At 35.9% G+C, this 17775-nt stretch overlaps 1 protein-coding gene across 1 annotated transcript; it reads right to left on the reverse strand.

Annotated features, from left to right (window-relative positions):
• Window positions 1-1904: 1904 nt before the first annotated feature.
• On the reverse strand, window positions 1905-2691 carry LOC149192796 (uncharacterized). Its single transcript, XM_089406452.1, has one exon. It carries the CDS (start codon window positions 2597-2599, stop codon window positions 2078-2080), a length of 522 nt encoding a protein of 173 aa, XP_089262578.1. The 5' UTR covers window positions 2600-2691; the 3' UTR covers window positions 1905-2077.
• Between the last annotated feature and the right edge of the window lie 15084 nt (window positions 2692-17775).

A 17775-nucleotide genomic window follows, 5' to 3' on the forward strand; every position in this document is an offset into this window, starting at 1 on the left:
TGGAGATAATGAGCTCCATCTCCACCAATATATACGTATGCTTCCTTATGTTTTAAGAGGGGTGCCCAATTCATGGCCGACTCCACTTTTTAACACATAAGCCCACGCATTATATTATTTTATTTTAATTAATCACACATATATATATATATATGTGTGTGTACAAATCTCCATATAATATATGTTTATGTGTTTATTCGTTGCTTCAAGTGAGCCCAAGGCTTTTATGTTTACACGTACTCCATTGTGGGTTTATGGAAGGGTGTCTAGCCTTAAGGCTGACCCCTATAACTCACCACATACGCCCACAACATACATAATAACATGTTGGCTTTACTCCATTTGACAACGTCTATAAACACTTAGCCATTTTCCAAATGTCGCATTTCTGTCATGCCTTCGTCGCAAGCGACTCGCTGTTTCGTCGCACCGTACCTGCAGCTCGTCACATCATCGGGTGGTCGCACCCGCTCGTCGGGTGACCGTGCCCACGTCCGCCTGTAGAACCGCGTCCACCAACTTGCCGCATCGCGCCCGTCTTGTCGAACCTTGCCCGCGTCCAACCATGCTGTCCACTGCATCGTTTGTCGCTCGGGCCGCCCGCCCATGGGGCGCGGGTCGCCCACGGGTCGCCCGTTAAACTATCGCACCGGCTCGTCGGGTGGCCGCACCCGCATATCAACTCGCCGCCCATCCGCAGCTCGGGTGACCGCACCTCGATTTGCCGTGCCTAATCGCCAGCTCGGGTGACCGCACCTCAGCTCGCCGTGCCTAACCGCCGGCTCGTCGGCTTGCCGGGTGACCGCACCTGCGCCTCGGCTCGTCGCCCAAGTGTCGGAGGTTCGCCCATCCGCTCGTCGCACTGTCCGTCGTTGTGCCAAAACGCGCCCGTCGTCGTGCCCCGAGGCGCCCGCCCATCGTGCACGCCTGCCCGAGACTCGAGGGCGTCACACCCTCTCTCCCTTAACCTCTCCATATTTTTCTACCTATTCATTTCCTTCCACTCCTCCTCCCTCTTTCTCTTACCCTTTTCTTTTTCTTCCTCGTCCTCTTGCTCTTCCTATTTTTCTATGGAAGCTTGATAATACTATTTTCAATCTATTTTCACAAATAATACTTTAAATATTATCTATAATATTTATGGAAAATAAAAATGTAATTATTGATGAATTATTTTGAATTAAATAATTAATATTTAATAATAATTATGTTTAAAAATTTATTTATTAATACAGTAATATAAATTAAATAATTAGTAAATAATAATAAATATTAAAATATTTATTTTATGATTTATTTTAGGTTATGAAAATTATTTAATATTTATCTTATTATAAAAATTCTTAACTTATAAATATATTTTATTACTATTTTATTATAAAAATTCTTAACTTATAAATATATTTTATTACAATATCCAATAATACATTATTTATTGATATTGCAGGCTCCAAAAACACAAATCAGGTTAATAAAACACAAAACATTCTTATATACATATTAATATGATCAATTTACTTGAGAAAAAGTAGTAGAAAACTTTTGATATGTAATTATTTTTAAAGTATTTTAAAATATTTTATAAAAATTAAATAGGATATATCTTATTATCTCAAATACAAGAAAAGGAAAAATAAAAAGTAAATGTAACACATTAATTTCAAAAGCTTATCAGATGATAACACAATATCGTTGTATGATGAAAGTCGTTGCTTTTAGAAAAGAGTAAACAACATCGTAAGAAGTACGAAGCTAGGCAGTCTTCGCATTAAACAACACAGAATTCCATAATCTTTACCGAATTTAGTCATTGCCAACAGGTTCAATACCAAATCAGACTGACTTATTTCTTTCTCGAAAGAGTGACCCCTACATTCACTGTGCTATGTTGTTAATAGCTAAGATTGATAAAGAAATCCGACTTTATTACAAACTCCACCACCATGTTACAAAGACAAAAGTAAGGCGTTCATTGTTGCATTCACCGTGCCTAAATTGTTAATATTTATAATTGACTAAGAGACATTGCTTTATTACAAACTCCGGGGGCACGCGCTGCGGAGACAAATATATAAAGTTAAGGAGTTTCCTTATCGTAACCATTGTTGGCACCGAATTCACCGTTGCCGTTGCCAGATCCAGCACCATAGCGAGAGCCAGCTTCGTAGCCTTTTTCATTACCAGAGCCTGTGACATAGCTGCCACCACTGTACCCTGAACCGTAGGCACCGTTTTTTTCCCAACGCTCACCGTAGCCTGAGCCGTATTTACCACCTTCTCTATAGCCACCATTAGAGCCAGGCGGGTATGGGGCATAAGTATTGCCAGGTGACTGACGATAGCCACTGTCGTCGCCAGACCCTTCACCGTATCCACTATCGTCGTTCACAACACCATTTCCTGAATAGTACTCTGCTCCTTTACCCGAACCGGAACGCGGGTACCCGCTCCCGGCTTCTCCGTAGCCAGCACCGCTGCCAGAACCGGCGCGGGAAGCCTCGCTGTTGCCATGCCAGCCATCCGAGGCCCCGTTACCATGGCCACAGCAAGAGCTCGTCGATCTCGTGATCTCGTCTCCACAGGGTCTGCCAAAGAGCATGCCGCAAGTGTATGAAAGAGAGCATGCCCTGCGATAACAAGGTGGAACAACAAATTTCAAAACAAAGCGGGAAAACAAATTTCAAATTCAAATGGCCTCCGGAAGTGGGAAATATAAATGGGAATCTGCTGATAATAAATGAGAAGTACTGGAAATCATGTTGCTTTCACTAATACTCTTAAACCGCATTAAATAAACTATCGCTGAATAGAAAAGGTGGAGTCGCCGGGAATTCGCCGGGGATCGGGATGTCAGACATGGTGTACATGGATGGAGCATGTTGTTTTCACTAATACTCTTAAACCGCATTAAATAAACTATCGCTGAATAGAAAAGGTGGAGTCGCCGGGAATTCGCCGGGGATCGGGATGTCAGACATGGTGTACATGGATGCGCTCCATGACATATACATAGATGGGCCAGCCTACATTGGGCATTTAATACCCAATGTATGGCTGGTTAGCTCTTCCCGCGCCGGTCTTCTAGGTGGGTTGCTATGCAAACACTGAGTGGAGTTTGTCTGGTTGTTTCAGTAGCAGCTGCCAGTGGATCCATAGTGGGTGTTGTTGACGCCTTACAGAAGGTTTACAAGCCCTTCCATACAATTTATTGAATTCCGCAAACAGCAGCAGGCAATAGGAAGTCTGTGCGGTTTTGTATTTGTAAAAACATGAATGAAACCAGCTGTATGGTAGTTTTTACAAGGTATCTTTATTTAAATTAGTTTGTTTCTTGTTTCTAGAACACTCGATTCCAAACTTTTAGCGTTGGTGATGAGATTTATTTTCCTTGCATCTTCCTATACTATTGGTATAGGGGTGACTCTTCCAATTTTTTTAATCATGCACTTAAACTATCACCTAGATTAAAATTTAGATGATGCACCTAAACTATCTTTAATTTTATTAATGTAAATGATGCCTAGTTTTTTAATCATTTTTGTCTTTTTGGTAAAGCAATGCCACTCATTTATGGAACCCTGCGTTGGCAACTTTAAAAAACACCATTATAAAATGATGCAATGGCCCATAAAACCAAATAATTCTTCATTTATGGTCCAAGCCAAATAAAATTCAATGAACAACGTTTAATAACTTTTATACTCCGCAACAATGAAATAAATAAATATTTTGGGATAAATTTTCGAGTTTGTCCTTGTACAAATAATCTAAAATTCAAAAACATTTATAAAATTAATATTTTTGCAAATTATTATATTATTTATATAGAAAAAAGTCAATCTAAATTTCAAAAACATTTATAAAATTAATATTTTTACAAATTACTATGTTATTTATATATAAAAATGTCAATTGGGTTTGTTTTTAATAGCAGAGGAAGGGTTTGAATTTTCAATTCAATTCTCATATGAAAATGAATAGTCTTTATAATACATTCTTTATACGGGTAATATATATATATATATATATATCTTTTAATAAAACAGATATATTTTTTATATGAAATATAAATATTTTTTACTAGTATATTTTTAAAACAAATTTAGTTAGGCTTAGAAATTGCCTGGACGGTTATTTTCTGCTGGAATCTAGGCGAAAAATTTCAACAAATCTCGCAGAAGCAGTGTTTAAATCATGTTTTTGAAAGTGGAAATGGATTCAACATCATCAAAAACCTCTAGGGCACCCAAAATATTGCCAGAATTTTCATGATTTTCAAGGCAAAAAACAGTCTGTTTAGACTACACCTATTCCTTATATGAAAAATACTGATATTTTTCACCACAATATATATATTCCTCATATAAAATATAAAGATTTCTTCCATCAAAACTTATATATTACTCAAATGAAATATAAAAATAATTTTCACATAAAGAATATATAATTTAAATCCAAAAAATATATATTATTGATTAATTTTAAAATTAAATATAAATTTATCATAATTCATTATTTATTAGATATTTACATCCTAATAATATATATATATTTTTTAATTCATTATCTATTAAATATGTATAAAATTAATGTAAAAGATTGACTTAGATTTCTCCTTTACTTTATTTAGGATTATTAATTCTCAAAATACATTGCATTTATAAGTGGCACAAGCATATTAATAAAGTGGTGGATATACCTCGGTTAATGTCATTTTTCATATGTCAATACTCATATGAAAAGTAGAAAATAACATTGATTGGCATATATCAACCACTTTATTAATTTGGTTGCGCTAGTTGGTCAACATGCATGGGGAGGATTAGTAAACCATGGTTGACTATGATTAAATATGGTCAAGTTATGGTTGATGATGGCTAACCATGGTTGACTATGATTGATGAAGGCTAAGATTGTTGATTATGGTTGAGGAGCACTAGCCAAGGTTGTTGAGCGTTGACCATTTTTTGCTATCATTAATGTGGATTGATATGGTTGATGATGGTTACGAAAGTCAACCATGGTTGAAAATTTTGATGAGCATTGGCCATGGCTAGGCAAAGATAAATGAGAATTGACCATTTGTGACCATGGTTGATCATTGGTGACACGGGTTGACTATGTTTGACTATGGTTAAATATGGTTTACCATGGTTGACCATGGTAAACATAGTTGATCATTATTGAGGATCATGGTTGAACTTCTTGCCATGTTTGACTATGTTGAACATGGATGATCTTGTTTGAGCATGGTTCACTATGGTTAACTATAGTTAACTATGGGAGAACATGGTTGACCATCATTATCAATGTTTAACTAAAGATGAAATGGTTGGCCATGGTAGACCATTGGTGACAAGGGTTGACCATGGTAAACATGGTTGACCATTGCTGAATTGGTTTGACCATGGTTGACTATGGTTGAATTTCTTTTCCATGTTTGACAATGCTTGACCATAGTTAACATGTTTGACCAAGGATGAACTTGTAAGAGCATGGATAGCTATGGATAACATCAATAACGATTTTTGAACATAGTTGCATAAGGTTTCCAACCTTTAATTATATATGAATATGGTTGAACATAACTTTTCTTAACAAAATGGTTGACCATGTTTGCCCATGAATGACTATGGTGACCATAGTTTACCATTATTGAGTTGGTCACATTTTGAGATTGTTATTTGTTTGTCACAATGCGACATCATCTTTTTTTTTCACCTCATTGTGACATCATTCTTTTGTTCATCACATGTCATTATGGTTTTTAGTTCATCACATATAACATCAATTTTTGTTCATCACATTGCAATGTCAATTTTTGTTCGTCACATTTCAATGTTGATTTTTGTTTGTCACATAGCATGTTGATTTGCTCATCAAAAGTAATGTCAATTTTTGTTTATCACATTATGATTCCATTCTTGTCGTATTGTGACATTGATTTTTGTCTATTACATTGCAATATCGATATTTGTTTGACAAATTGCAATGTTAATTTTTGTTGGTCACAGGGTAATGTAAGCTCTGAACATAGGATGTTAACGCGAAAATCCATAAAGGAAGAAAACCATAATACTTCTTAATTTTTAAAGTAAATATATGGACCAACTTCAGTTTACAACATATTTTGTAGACACCAAACTACAGGAGGAACCAACCCCCTTTCTCTACAAGCACCTACTTCCACTAGTTGCAAGAATGAAATTTTTGAGGCACCAACCTCCTAGTTTTTTCAAGCACCCACCTAAAGGAGACTATGATCCCCTATTGCTAAGTCACTATGATCCCTCTTTCATTAATTTTTTGCACTCAAACAAGTGACTCTCTTACATATAATCATACACACAACATAGCTCAAATATTTTGATCATCACATACATGCATAGTAGCATCAAACTTTTGACCTCTTTTGACATGTATACCCTACACAACTCAACATTTACATGTTCAACACTTAGATTACACAAGAATGATGCTCAATTTAGTTATTATCGTGCAACTCCTCTCCCTTTCATTATTTTTACTAACTTTATTGTTCTTGTCACTTTACGGAGCTTACATCCACTAACCATACATTTAGAACAACACACCTTGCATTGTTCTCTTCTCCTTTTATGATTTTGGCCCTTTAATTATCATGAGTATAAATTCATGGTATTTACCCATGAAAAATCTCATTTAACTATATCAACAAGTTGCCCCCATCAACCTTCTAATTCATCAATGGCGTTGGAGTGCTTAAGCTCATTTCCTTTTGGCACTTTCCTCATAACCACATGTTGGATTGTAGGATAATCCTATTGTTACTAAGAAAATCTGGTGTCCATCACTTTTTTTAGTAACCACAGGCTAGGACTATAAGCTTAGGCACAAAGTTAGCCTTATAGCCTATGTAATGTGGTCAATTTACATTATACAACTTTTCCCTATAAAATCCAACATCCAGGCTTATCCAAACTATACTTGGTAACATTATCTTGGATGCAATCCAGGGAAATATATCCTTGCACCTTAATGATCCAAAGGATCCAATATCTAATCCCTTCTTCTTTTCACACTTTACCACATAGTTGGATTGATCTAAGGTCCAGATATCTCTTTAAACGCTAATGTGGGGTCCACATACCATTTCTCAATATTTGTGCCAAGGCCTTCATCCAAAAATCCAATAGTAAACCTATTCTAAACCAACCAATAACTTATGCATGCTTTAACCCTTATATGCCCAAAATAAAAGGCATGGACCCTTGACACCAAAATGGAACTATGACCAAATTCTTCAACTGAATCCAAATCTAGGTCACTTGCAAATGAGCATACTTGCTTGACCCTTAGAGACCTAGATACCTGGACACCTCTGGGTCTATGCATGGATATGGTTTACACTTTTTGGCATATGAGAACACATTGTGGGTGAAAAAAAGAAACTTGATTGAGCCTTTTTAAGTGCTTGATCGAGCAATCGTTAATCCCTTGATCGATCTATTTGAAGTGTTTATATATTGCTCGATCAAGCATTAAAACAAACCCTCGATCGATCTCCTGTGTAACTCGAGATTAGGAACTTCATCAAGCAATGGACTCAATCAAACCATTTAAATTAGAAAAAACTACAATACACTTTTCTACACATAACTAATTGCTGTATTATTCAGCTATCATTACAAAATTTAATAGTTACATTTCAATACTAGATAAAACCAAAATATATATATATATAAAACCAATGTAGGTAGAAAATTTACTTAAAATTTACAGCACATAACTAATTGCTGTATTATTCAGCTATCATTCGACAGAATTAATAGTAACCTTTTTTAAGATACTAGATAAAACCAGTATATGTAGAAAATATAAAACTAGTATATATAGAAAATTTACTTATATATAAAACAAATTACCAGCATATATATATAGAAATTCTGATTTGAGTTCGAAAGGAGATAAACTTTGTCGTTAATAACCACTTGTCACTCAAATCACGGTGCCAATTTGAAAGTAACGTCTGTGATTTGTTTTGAAGCCGTGAAGGAGGTTTACCTTGTGGAGCATACAAAGTTTGGGAACATGCATGCAATATACGTAGGTTGCCTCTAGATTTACCTCGTGAAGCTTCTAGATTTACCTCGTCGTCCTGGGATTATGAGCTGGTTTGGGAACATGGTTAGGCTGATTTTACCAAATTTACCTCGTGAAACTTCTAGATTTACCTCGTCTTCATGGGATCATGAGTTGGTTTGGAAACATGGTTTACCAAATTTTGTTAAGACCTTTCTCAAGCTTCTAGATCGATTGAGCCACGCAGAATTGCAGGAGAAGGCGTAACAATGGCGACGTTGCTCCACCTGGCCGACATAACCTCGGCCGTCTCCATCCATATCCATATATCAAATAGAGCAATCGTGCAGCATTTGGCTTTAATTTTGCACATAAAACATCATTCTATATTTAACTGCACCTGTCACTTAGTGTTACCACCAACTTTAAAATATCACGAAATTCTTCTCTGCTTTTTATCCGTCGTTCAATAGAAGAAGGGATGTTTTTTATCCGTCGTTAAATAGAAGAAGGGAGACCGTTATTGTGTTATATTTTTATGTGTATGTAATTATTTATTAGTAATTAGTTGGTGATGAAGAAGGGAGACAATATTGTCAATAGTTTGCACGAGGATTGATACTGCAAATCTATTTCATTTCATTTCAGGTATCACAACTTCTAACTACTAATTAATTCTCAATAGTGTGGCTCCAAGGTATTACTAAATATATCATGAAGAATAGTTTTAATAATTTATTGCCACAAGATTACTCTTGAAATATTTTTTGTCTCTGCTAATGTTTGAAATAATTTATTTCCTTCAATAATATTTTGATGATTTTTTTATCTATAGTCATTCAACAAAGTCAAGAAATAATTCATTTTTGATATTTTTTAATGAGTGGCTAGAATTATAAAATATTTACATTGTTTGTTTCTCCAAACAATTATCACATCTCCTTCAAGAATGTTTTGTTTTGCTTTGAATGTTTATAGATATATATTTCCCAAAAATGTTATAAATACATTATTATATGCAATTATTTATTACTAATTTTGAATATATGTAATTGTCTATTAGTAATTGGTTGGTGATGTAGAAGGGAGACGACCTTATCAAGGATTAATTTGAAATTTGCAAGAGGATTAATTCTACACATCTATTTCATTTTAATTCTAGGTATCACAATTTTTGACAACTAATTAATTCTTAATAATGTACTTTTAGGTATTACTATATATTTTGAAAATATTTTTTCTTAATAATCTACAACGTTAAGATTAACAACATCTAATGCATCTAACAAAAGCAATAAAATAAGATTAAAAAACAACATCTACACTGAAATCAATGCATCTAATGCAAGCAATCAAATGAGATTAGAAATCAATATCTACACTAAAATCAATGCATCTAGTGAAAGCAATCAAATAGGATTAGAAATCAAAATCTACATTAAAATAAATGCATCTAGTGCAAGAAATAAAAAAGGATTAGAAATCAACATCTACACTGAAACCAATGCATCTAGAGCAAGAAATCAAATAGGATTAGAAATCAACATCTATGCTGAAATTAACGCATCTCGTATAGGAAATTCAATAGAATTCTAAGAAAACATCATCTACACTGAAATCAATGCATCTAGTGCAAGAAATATTCTTCCATTTCTCTCCCCTCCATCTAATCTTGAAAAATATTTTTAATAATCTACAGTCTCAAGATTAACAACATCCAATCCATCTAATGCGAGCAATCAAATATGTTATAAAATAACATCTACAATGAAATTAATGTGTCTAATGCAAGCAATCAAATAAGTTTAGAAATCAACATCTACATTGAAATCAATGCATCTAGTAAGCAATCAAATATAATTAGAAATCGACATCTACACCGAAATCAATGCATCTAGTGCAAGCAATCAAATAGGATTAGAAATCATCATTTACATTGAAATCAATGCATCTAGAGCAAGCAATTAAATAGGATTAGAAATAAACATCTACACTAAAATCAATGCATCTAGTTCAAACAATCACATTTACACTGAAATCAATGCATCTAGTGCAAGCAATCAAATAGGATTATAAGTCACCATCTGTGCTGAAATCAATGCATCTTGTGCAAGAAATATTTTTTTCTCTCTCCCCCGTCCATCTATATCTATATCTCCTTTCATCTCTCCTTCTTTGTCTCTCTATCTCACCCCCACAAACACACACACACACTCTCCATATATATATCTATCTCTCCCTCCCTCTATCTCTCTCTTCTTTCCTCTCTTCACCTCTCATCTATATCTCTATCTCGCTCTACCTCTCCTTTGTCTCTATATATCACCCCCAAATCATATACACTATTTCTCCATATATATCTATCTCTTCCTCCCTATTATTCTCACTCTCCCTCTCTCCCCCTTCTATTTCTCTTCCCTCCTACTCTCCTCTCCCCTTTTCTCTCTCTACCTTATCACTCTCTCTCTCTCTCTCTCCCTCTCTCCACTTTTCTCTCTTTATGTCTTTCTTCCTACCTACCTCTCTCTCCCCCTCCAACTCCCTCTCTCTCCCTCCCTTTATCCTCTCTGTAATGTCCTCTCTCTCTTCCTTCCTCTTTGTCCCTTTCCCTCCCATCTCACTCTATCCCTCCCCGCTCTCTCTCTTCCCCCTCCAACTCTGTCATTATTTCCCTCCCTCTCTCCTCTCTCCTTCTCTCCCCCTTCCTTCCATCTATCCTTCTTTATCTCTCTATCTCACCCCGAAATATACACACATTCTCTCCATCTCTTCCTTTTCACTCCCTCCCTCTCTCTCTCTCTCTACTTTTATATTTCTATGTCTTTCTTCTTCACTCTGTCTCTCTCCCTCTAACTCCATCTTTATATCCCTCCCACTCTCATCCTCTCTCTCAAGTCCTCTCTTTGGTCCTTCTTCTCTCTCCCTTTCTTTCCTACCTCCCTCTCTCTTCCCCCATCTCTCTCCCTCTCTTTGCCCTCTAACCTTTTCACTCTCCTCTCTCTCTCTCTCTCCGCCCTCTAACCTTGTCATTATCTCTCTCCCCTCTCTCACTCCCTCTCTATCTACCCTCCAACCTTCTCACTATCTCTCCCCCTCCATTTTTGTGTCTCCCCCTCTCTCTTTCTTACCCTTCTCTCCCTCTCTCACTCTTATCTTTCTCTCTCTCTTCATTACTCCTCTTCCCTCTTCTTTATTGTATCTCCTCCTCTCTCTTGTCACTCCCCCTATATCTCCACCTCTATCACTCTATGTATTTGTTCTTCCCTCCATATATATCTAGAGTTAATATATATCATGATATATTAATATATATTATAATATAACAAATTGAATATTATATTAAATTTAATATTGCATTAATCCAAAGTTATTAAACTTAATAATATTAATATTAATATTAAATAAAATATTAATATTATAATATCAATATTATATTAGTTGATGTTTTTTACATGACATGATAACAAAATTTATAATTAAACTACATCAAATTAATACTTTCAAATATTACAACTTTGATGTGGAAATATTTGCCTTTAAAGATTTTAATGTATCACTAGGAAATGGTTTTTCCTTTTAAAGATTCATTTTACAAATGTTTAGTTAAAAGAAATTTTAAAAGATTTTGGAGCAAGATTTTCATTCTTCCTTTTTCCTTTGATTTAATAAATGATACTCGATTCAGTAAAGAGAAAAATTGTTTAAATTTTTACTTAATTTGGAATTTTAATCTAATATATTGTTTTGTTAAAAAATGTTTAATTTTTACTTAATTTGGAATTTTAATCTAGTAATTTTTTTTGTTAAGGTAAATTTATGATCGTTCAGATTCACATATATGATAAAGGAACTATTAAAAGCATGAGATAATTTACTATCCATTTAAATACATAATTATATTTTAATTACTAATCTCAGTCCATTAATAAGATTAAAAAGTTATATATAATTTAAGATTGACCAACATTAACGAAAAGTAATTTTATTATTTTTTTGGGACAAAAATGAAAATGAATATACATATTTGATTAGTTTTAATTGTAAGCAATATAAAAAATCAATAACCTCATTCTCATGCTTACTCAGTTACTTAGTTAGTTATTGATATTACAACAAGTATGAAGGACTTCAACTATAAATAAGATATTTTGATCTCCATGTGAAATAACATAATTTTAGATGAAATTCAAAGAAAAAAAAAATATATCTTATATTTTCATGTTTTTTTAAAATATTTCAATACTTGGAACATAAATAAACTAGAAATTGCAACAAATGTTGCAAAAGAAACACAATACGCATTAGCATTAGATGTTGAAAATGCAACAAGAAAATCGAGTTTTGACTTTTCCATGGTTAAACTAGATTAAAATTTCAATTTCAATTTTCAATTTCAATTTCAGTAAAATACTTGGAGGTAGTTACCTGAGGTGACATGGCCTTGTCACTCAGTTAACTCAGTTAATTTGAGTTGGAGACACTTGAGTTCAATTCAGTATGATTGATTGCTAATTTCTAGCAATCTATTTCAATTAATTCGAGTTATTGTGACTTAAACTAGTTCTAACAAGTAGAGAACTAGTGGAGGGTCCAGTAGTGGTGTACCTCAGTGATCAACCAATTAACTCATTAATTAGCACAAAAAATAGATGCATGCAGAAAAATCCAGTTACCTAGTTGAGATTGGAGTTCAAGGGGCAGTGTATTATTAGTTGTAGCATATTATGAAGTATATAGGTGGTGCATGCAGTCAGAGAAGGGCCTAAAGGAATTGTGCAATTCTGAATGAGGAATTTCCTAATTAATAGAGGTCTAACTCCTAAAGGAACAACACAAGGAAATAGGAGTTTAACATACTGATAAAGTGGTTAAGTGTTGACTAGAGTCAGTATGTGAGGCAGTGATATAGACCATACGAATGCAGATGTTGCTCAGGCTTGAGCAAGCATTGTATTTCTTCTCTATTTTCTAATTAATGAAATACAAATAGGAAGGGGTTTTGAGCAGTTGCTTTCACCTAAATAAATCTTTGGGCATCTCTATTGAATCATGTCACATGTTTATTATTTCCTTGCTTGATCATGAATTGTTTTCCACATATGAGTAAAGTAGATTTGAGTTTTATGTTTTAGTAAATTACATGAGCAATTCAGATTTACACATAATTTCTACATGGTATTAGAACATGATTCATAGTAGAGAAGAGAATTCGAAGTTGTTATTGCAGGGGGATCAAATTTGCAGGATCAATTCTTCAAAGCTAGCAGGATGGTGTTCTATGGTCTAAAGCTTGAGTAAGCCCTTGAGGGAAACTCAAACTTTTTTTCTTGGAAGGATCGCATGGCGGCGGTACTGGAGGACAATGGGTTGAAATAATTTTTCGAGATTGACATTCCAAAACTAGGATCATCAAACCTCAAGGATCTATAAGAATGGAGAATGTGTGTAGCCAAGCCAAGGAGAATCATATTGGAGGGTGTGAAGGACCACAATGTATGCAATCTCCATGGGAAATAAACCCTGTATGCAATGATGCAAGCACTGAAAAGTTTTTTCCATAACAATAGTGACCACAGGAAACTAGTGCTCAAAGATAAGCTTCGAAATATCAAGATGCAGAAGAATGAATCTATTTAGCAGTACCTGAGCAGGTTCACACAATGTCATGATGAACTTGGAGGATTTGGGGTTATTGTTGTGGAGGATGATCTCGTGAGCCTAGCCCTTCTAGGCTTTCCTAAGAGCTGGCATAGCTACTAAGATTTAGTGATTGGGAGGGAGAAACTACCAAACTGGGAATGCCTTTGGTTGGATTTGGTATAGGAGGAGATAAGGAGGAATGCCAAAGATGGGACCTAATCTAAAGAAGAGGAAGAGGAATTTGTATTATCCAACAAAGGAATGAACGCCAAGGGAAAGAACTCCCAAGGTGAGGCTAATTCTAGCCAAGAGGGAAATAAGAAATAGTTGTCCAAAATCAAGTGTTTCAACTACCATGAATTTGAGCACTATGCAACAAAGTGTCCACACAAGAAGGAGAGTAAGAAGGAGCCTGTAGTAGCAACAACAGATGAAGCTTTGGCTGCATAGTTCTAGCTTGATTTCACCCTTATCACATGCATGATGAGCACAATGATGGGTAGTGGGTGGTACTTAGATGGTGGTGCCTCATTCCACATGATGGGGAATAGAGAGTTTTTCAATGACTTGAAGGAGAAAGATCTCGAGAGGAACATTGAGTTTGGAGATGACGTAAGGTACAATGCTACTAGGATTGGTACAATAATATTTCAAATGGAGTCAGGCTTCCCTCTCAGGTTCAATGATGTGATGTTTGTTCCAGGTCTAAAGAAGAATCTAAATGTTTTTGTAGTTTTGGAAGACCGTGGTTATGATGTGATCTTCAACAAAAGGAAAGTATTCATGAGATACATAGACACAGGAAAAGTGAAACAAATCAATGATAGAGTCAAGAACCTGTATGCACTTGAGGTAGAAGATGCATGAAAATCCTTGAGGAGCAAGGAAAGTGTTAGAGACATAGTGGTTGAGAGGGAGCATGATTTACCTTTCAAAATGAAACCTCAGAAGGAGCCTCAGGAAGTTGTGGAGCAACCACAAATGGGAAAGCAAACCAAAGACAATGTGGATACGTACACTCAAGAAGAGACAACCAATAGGGTGAGAGTTCGATCTAAGTGGGCAGAGGGAGCACATGCAACCATACCTCCAAGTGTGAGATGGGGTGATGTGAAGCCCTAGTCCGAAGAGTGTAGAAATTTGTGCAAGGTCCATTGAGGTGTTCTCGTAATGGATCATTACCCTTGCTATAAGGGCCCATAATATTCAATAGCAAGAGGACTAGTGCCAGTAAAATACTGATGAGTGTAGAGGAGTGTTGATAGTGGAGAATGAGGCTCAGTAGCAGAGTCAACAACAAGACAATTTTCCTTGTAGATAGTTATAGATTAATTCAATGATTATTTTTTATGTATGCTTCTTAGTTTCAGATGTTGTAGTAGCAGCAACAACAAAGAGAAGAATTGCATGGAGTACATTCAAAAGGTGATGGATTGGGGTAGATGTGAATCCCTTTCTTGCTGAGAGGGACTATTGAAAATGCAACAAGAAAATCTAGTTTTGTCTTTGCCTTGGTAAAACTAGATTAAAATTCAAATTTCAATTTCAATAAAATACTTGGAGGTAGTTAACTGAGGTGACATGGACTTTTCACTCAGTTAACTCAGTTAATTTGAGTTGGAGACACTTGAGTTCATTTCAATATGATTTATTACTAATTCTAAGCAATCTCTTTCAGTTAATTTGAGTTATTGTGAGTTAAACTAGTTTTAAATGTTAGAGAACTAGTGGAGGGTCCAGTAGTGGGGTGTGCACCTTAGTGATCAACCAGTTAACTCATCAATCTTCCCACAATAATTGATGCATGCAAATAACTCGAGTTACCCAGTTGAGATTAGATTTTAACGGAAGTGTACTATCAGTTGTAGACTATTATGAAGTGTATAGGTGGTGCCATGTAGTCAAAGAAGTCCCTTAAGGAATTGTGAAATTCTCAATGAGGAATTTCCTATTTAATAGGGGCCTAATTCCTTAAGGAATAATGCAAGGAAATAGGAGCTTGGCAGGTTGAGAAATTGGTTAAGTGTTGGCCAGAGTCGGTTTGTGAGCCAGTGAGATAGACTATACTAGTGCAGAGGTTGCTCAAGCTTGAGAAAACATTGTATTTCTTCTCTATTTTTTGATTAATGCAAACAGATAGGGAGGGGTTTTGAGAAATTTCTTTCCCCTAGATAAATCTCGGTGTATGTGTATTGAATCATGTCGCATGTTTATGATTTCCTATCTCGATCATGGATTAATTTCTGCATGGAGGCGGTACTGGAGGACAATGGGTTGAAGGAATTTTTCGAGATTGACATTATGAAACTGGGATCATTAGACCTCAAGGATATAATAGAATGGAGAAAGTGTGTAGTCAAGCTAAGGAGAATCATATTGGAGGGTGTGAAGGGCCACATTGAAGGCAATCTCCACGGAAAACAAACCCCGTATGCAATGAGGTAAACACTGACAGGTTTGTTATAGAACAATAGTGACCACATGAAACTAGTGCTCAAAGATAAGCTTCGAAATATCTAGATGCAGAAGAATGAATCTATTCAGCAGTACCTGAGCACGTTCACACAAAGTCATGATGAACTTGGAGGAGTTGGGGTTACTGTTGTGGAGGATGATCTCGTGAGCCTAGCCCTTCTAGGATTTCCCAAGAACTGGCACATCTACTAAGATTCAGAGATTGAGAGGGAGAACATACCAAAGTGGGAATGGCTTTGGTCAGATTTGGTACAGGAGGCGATATGACGGAATGCCATAGATGGGACCTCATGTAAGGAAGAGGAAGAGGACTTTGACTTAGCCAACAAAGGAATGAGCGCCAAGGGAAAGAAGTCCCAAGGTGAGGTGGATTCCAACCAAGAGGTAGATAAGAAATACTTGTCCAAAATCAAGTGTTTCAACTATCATGAATTCAAGCACTATGCCACGAAGTGTCCACACAAGAAGGAGAGTAAGAAGGAGCCTGTAGTAGTAGCAACGGGAGAAGCTTTGGCTTCATAGTTATAGATTGATTTCACCCTTATCACATGCATGATGAGAACAATGATGGGTAGTGGGTGGTACTTAGATAGTGGTGCCTCGTTTCACATGATAGGGAATAAAGAGTTTTTCAGTGACTTGGAGGAGAAAGATCTCGAGATGAACATTGAGTTTGGAGATGACATAAGGTACAATGCTACCAGGATCGGTATAATAATATTTCAGAGGGATTCAGGATCCCCTCTCAGGCTCAAGGATGTGATGTTCGTTCGAGTTCTAAAGAAGAATATAATCTTTGTTGTAGTTTTGGAGGACCGTGGTTATGATGTGATCTTCAGTAAAAGGAAAGTATTCATGAGACACATAGACACAGGAAAAGTGAAAAAAATTAATGATCGAGTCAAGAACCTATATGCACTTGAGGTAGAATATGCATGCAAATCCTTGAGGAGCAAGGCAAGGCTTAGAGACACGGTGGTTGAGAGGAGCATGATTTACCTCTTAAAATGAAACCTCAGAAGGAGCCTTAGGAAGTTGTGGAGGAGCCACAAATGGAGAAGAAAATTGAAGGCAAAGTGGAGACATCCACTCAAGAAGAGACTTCCAATAGGGGGAGAATTCGAGCTAAGTGGGTAGAGGGAGCACATGCAGCCAGACCTCTAAGTATGAGGTGGGGTGATGTGAAGCCCTAGTCCCAGAAGTGCAAAAATTTGGGCAAGGTCCATTGAGGTGTTCTCCTAATGGATAATTACCCTTGTTACAGGGGCCCATATTATTAAGTAGCAGGAGGATCAGTGGTAGTCAAATACTGAGGAGTGTAGAGGAGTGTCGACAGTGGAGCGTGAGGCTCAGTAGCAGAGCTAACAACAACACAATTTTCCTAGTAGACAGTTCTAGATTAATTTAATGATTATTTTTTATGTATGCTTCTTAGTTGCAGATGTTGCAGTAGCAGCAAAAACAAAGAAAAGTGTTGCATGAAGTACATTCCAAATGTGTTGGATCAGGGTAGATGTGAATCCCTTTCTTACTGAGAGGGATTGTTTTAAATGCAGCAAGACAATCTAACTTTGACTTTGCCTTGGTCAAACTAGATTA

Source organism: Pinus tabuliformis, chromosome 2_2 (assembly GCF_031772625.1).
Source record: "Pinus tabuliformis cultivar Carrire ecotype Pingquan chromosome 2_2, CPIR1, whole genome shotgun sequence".
NCBI lineage: Eukaryota > Viridiplantae > Streptophyta > Pinopsida > Pinales > Pinaceae > Pinus > Pinus tabuliformis.

Bases quoted from the DNA above. Each gene is read 5' to 3' on its own strand.
- LOC149192796 (XM_089406452.1), bottom strand. From the start codon at position 2,599: ATGCTCTTTGGCAGACCCTGTGGAGACGAGATCACGAGATCGACGAGC.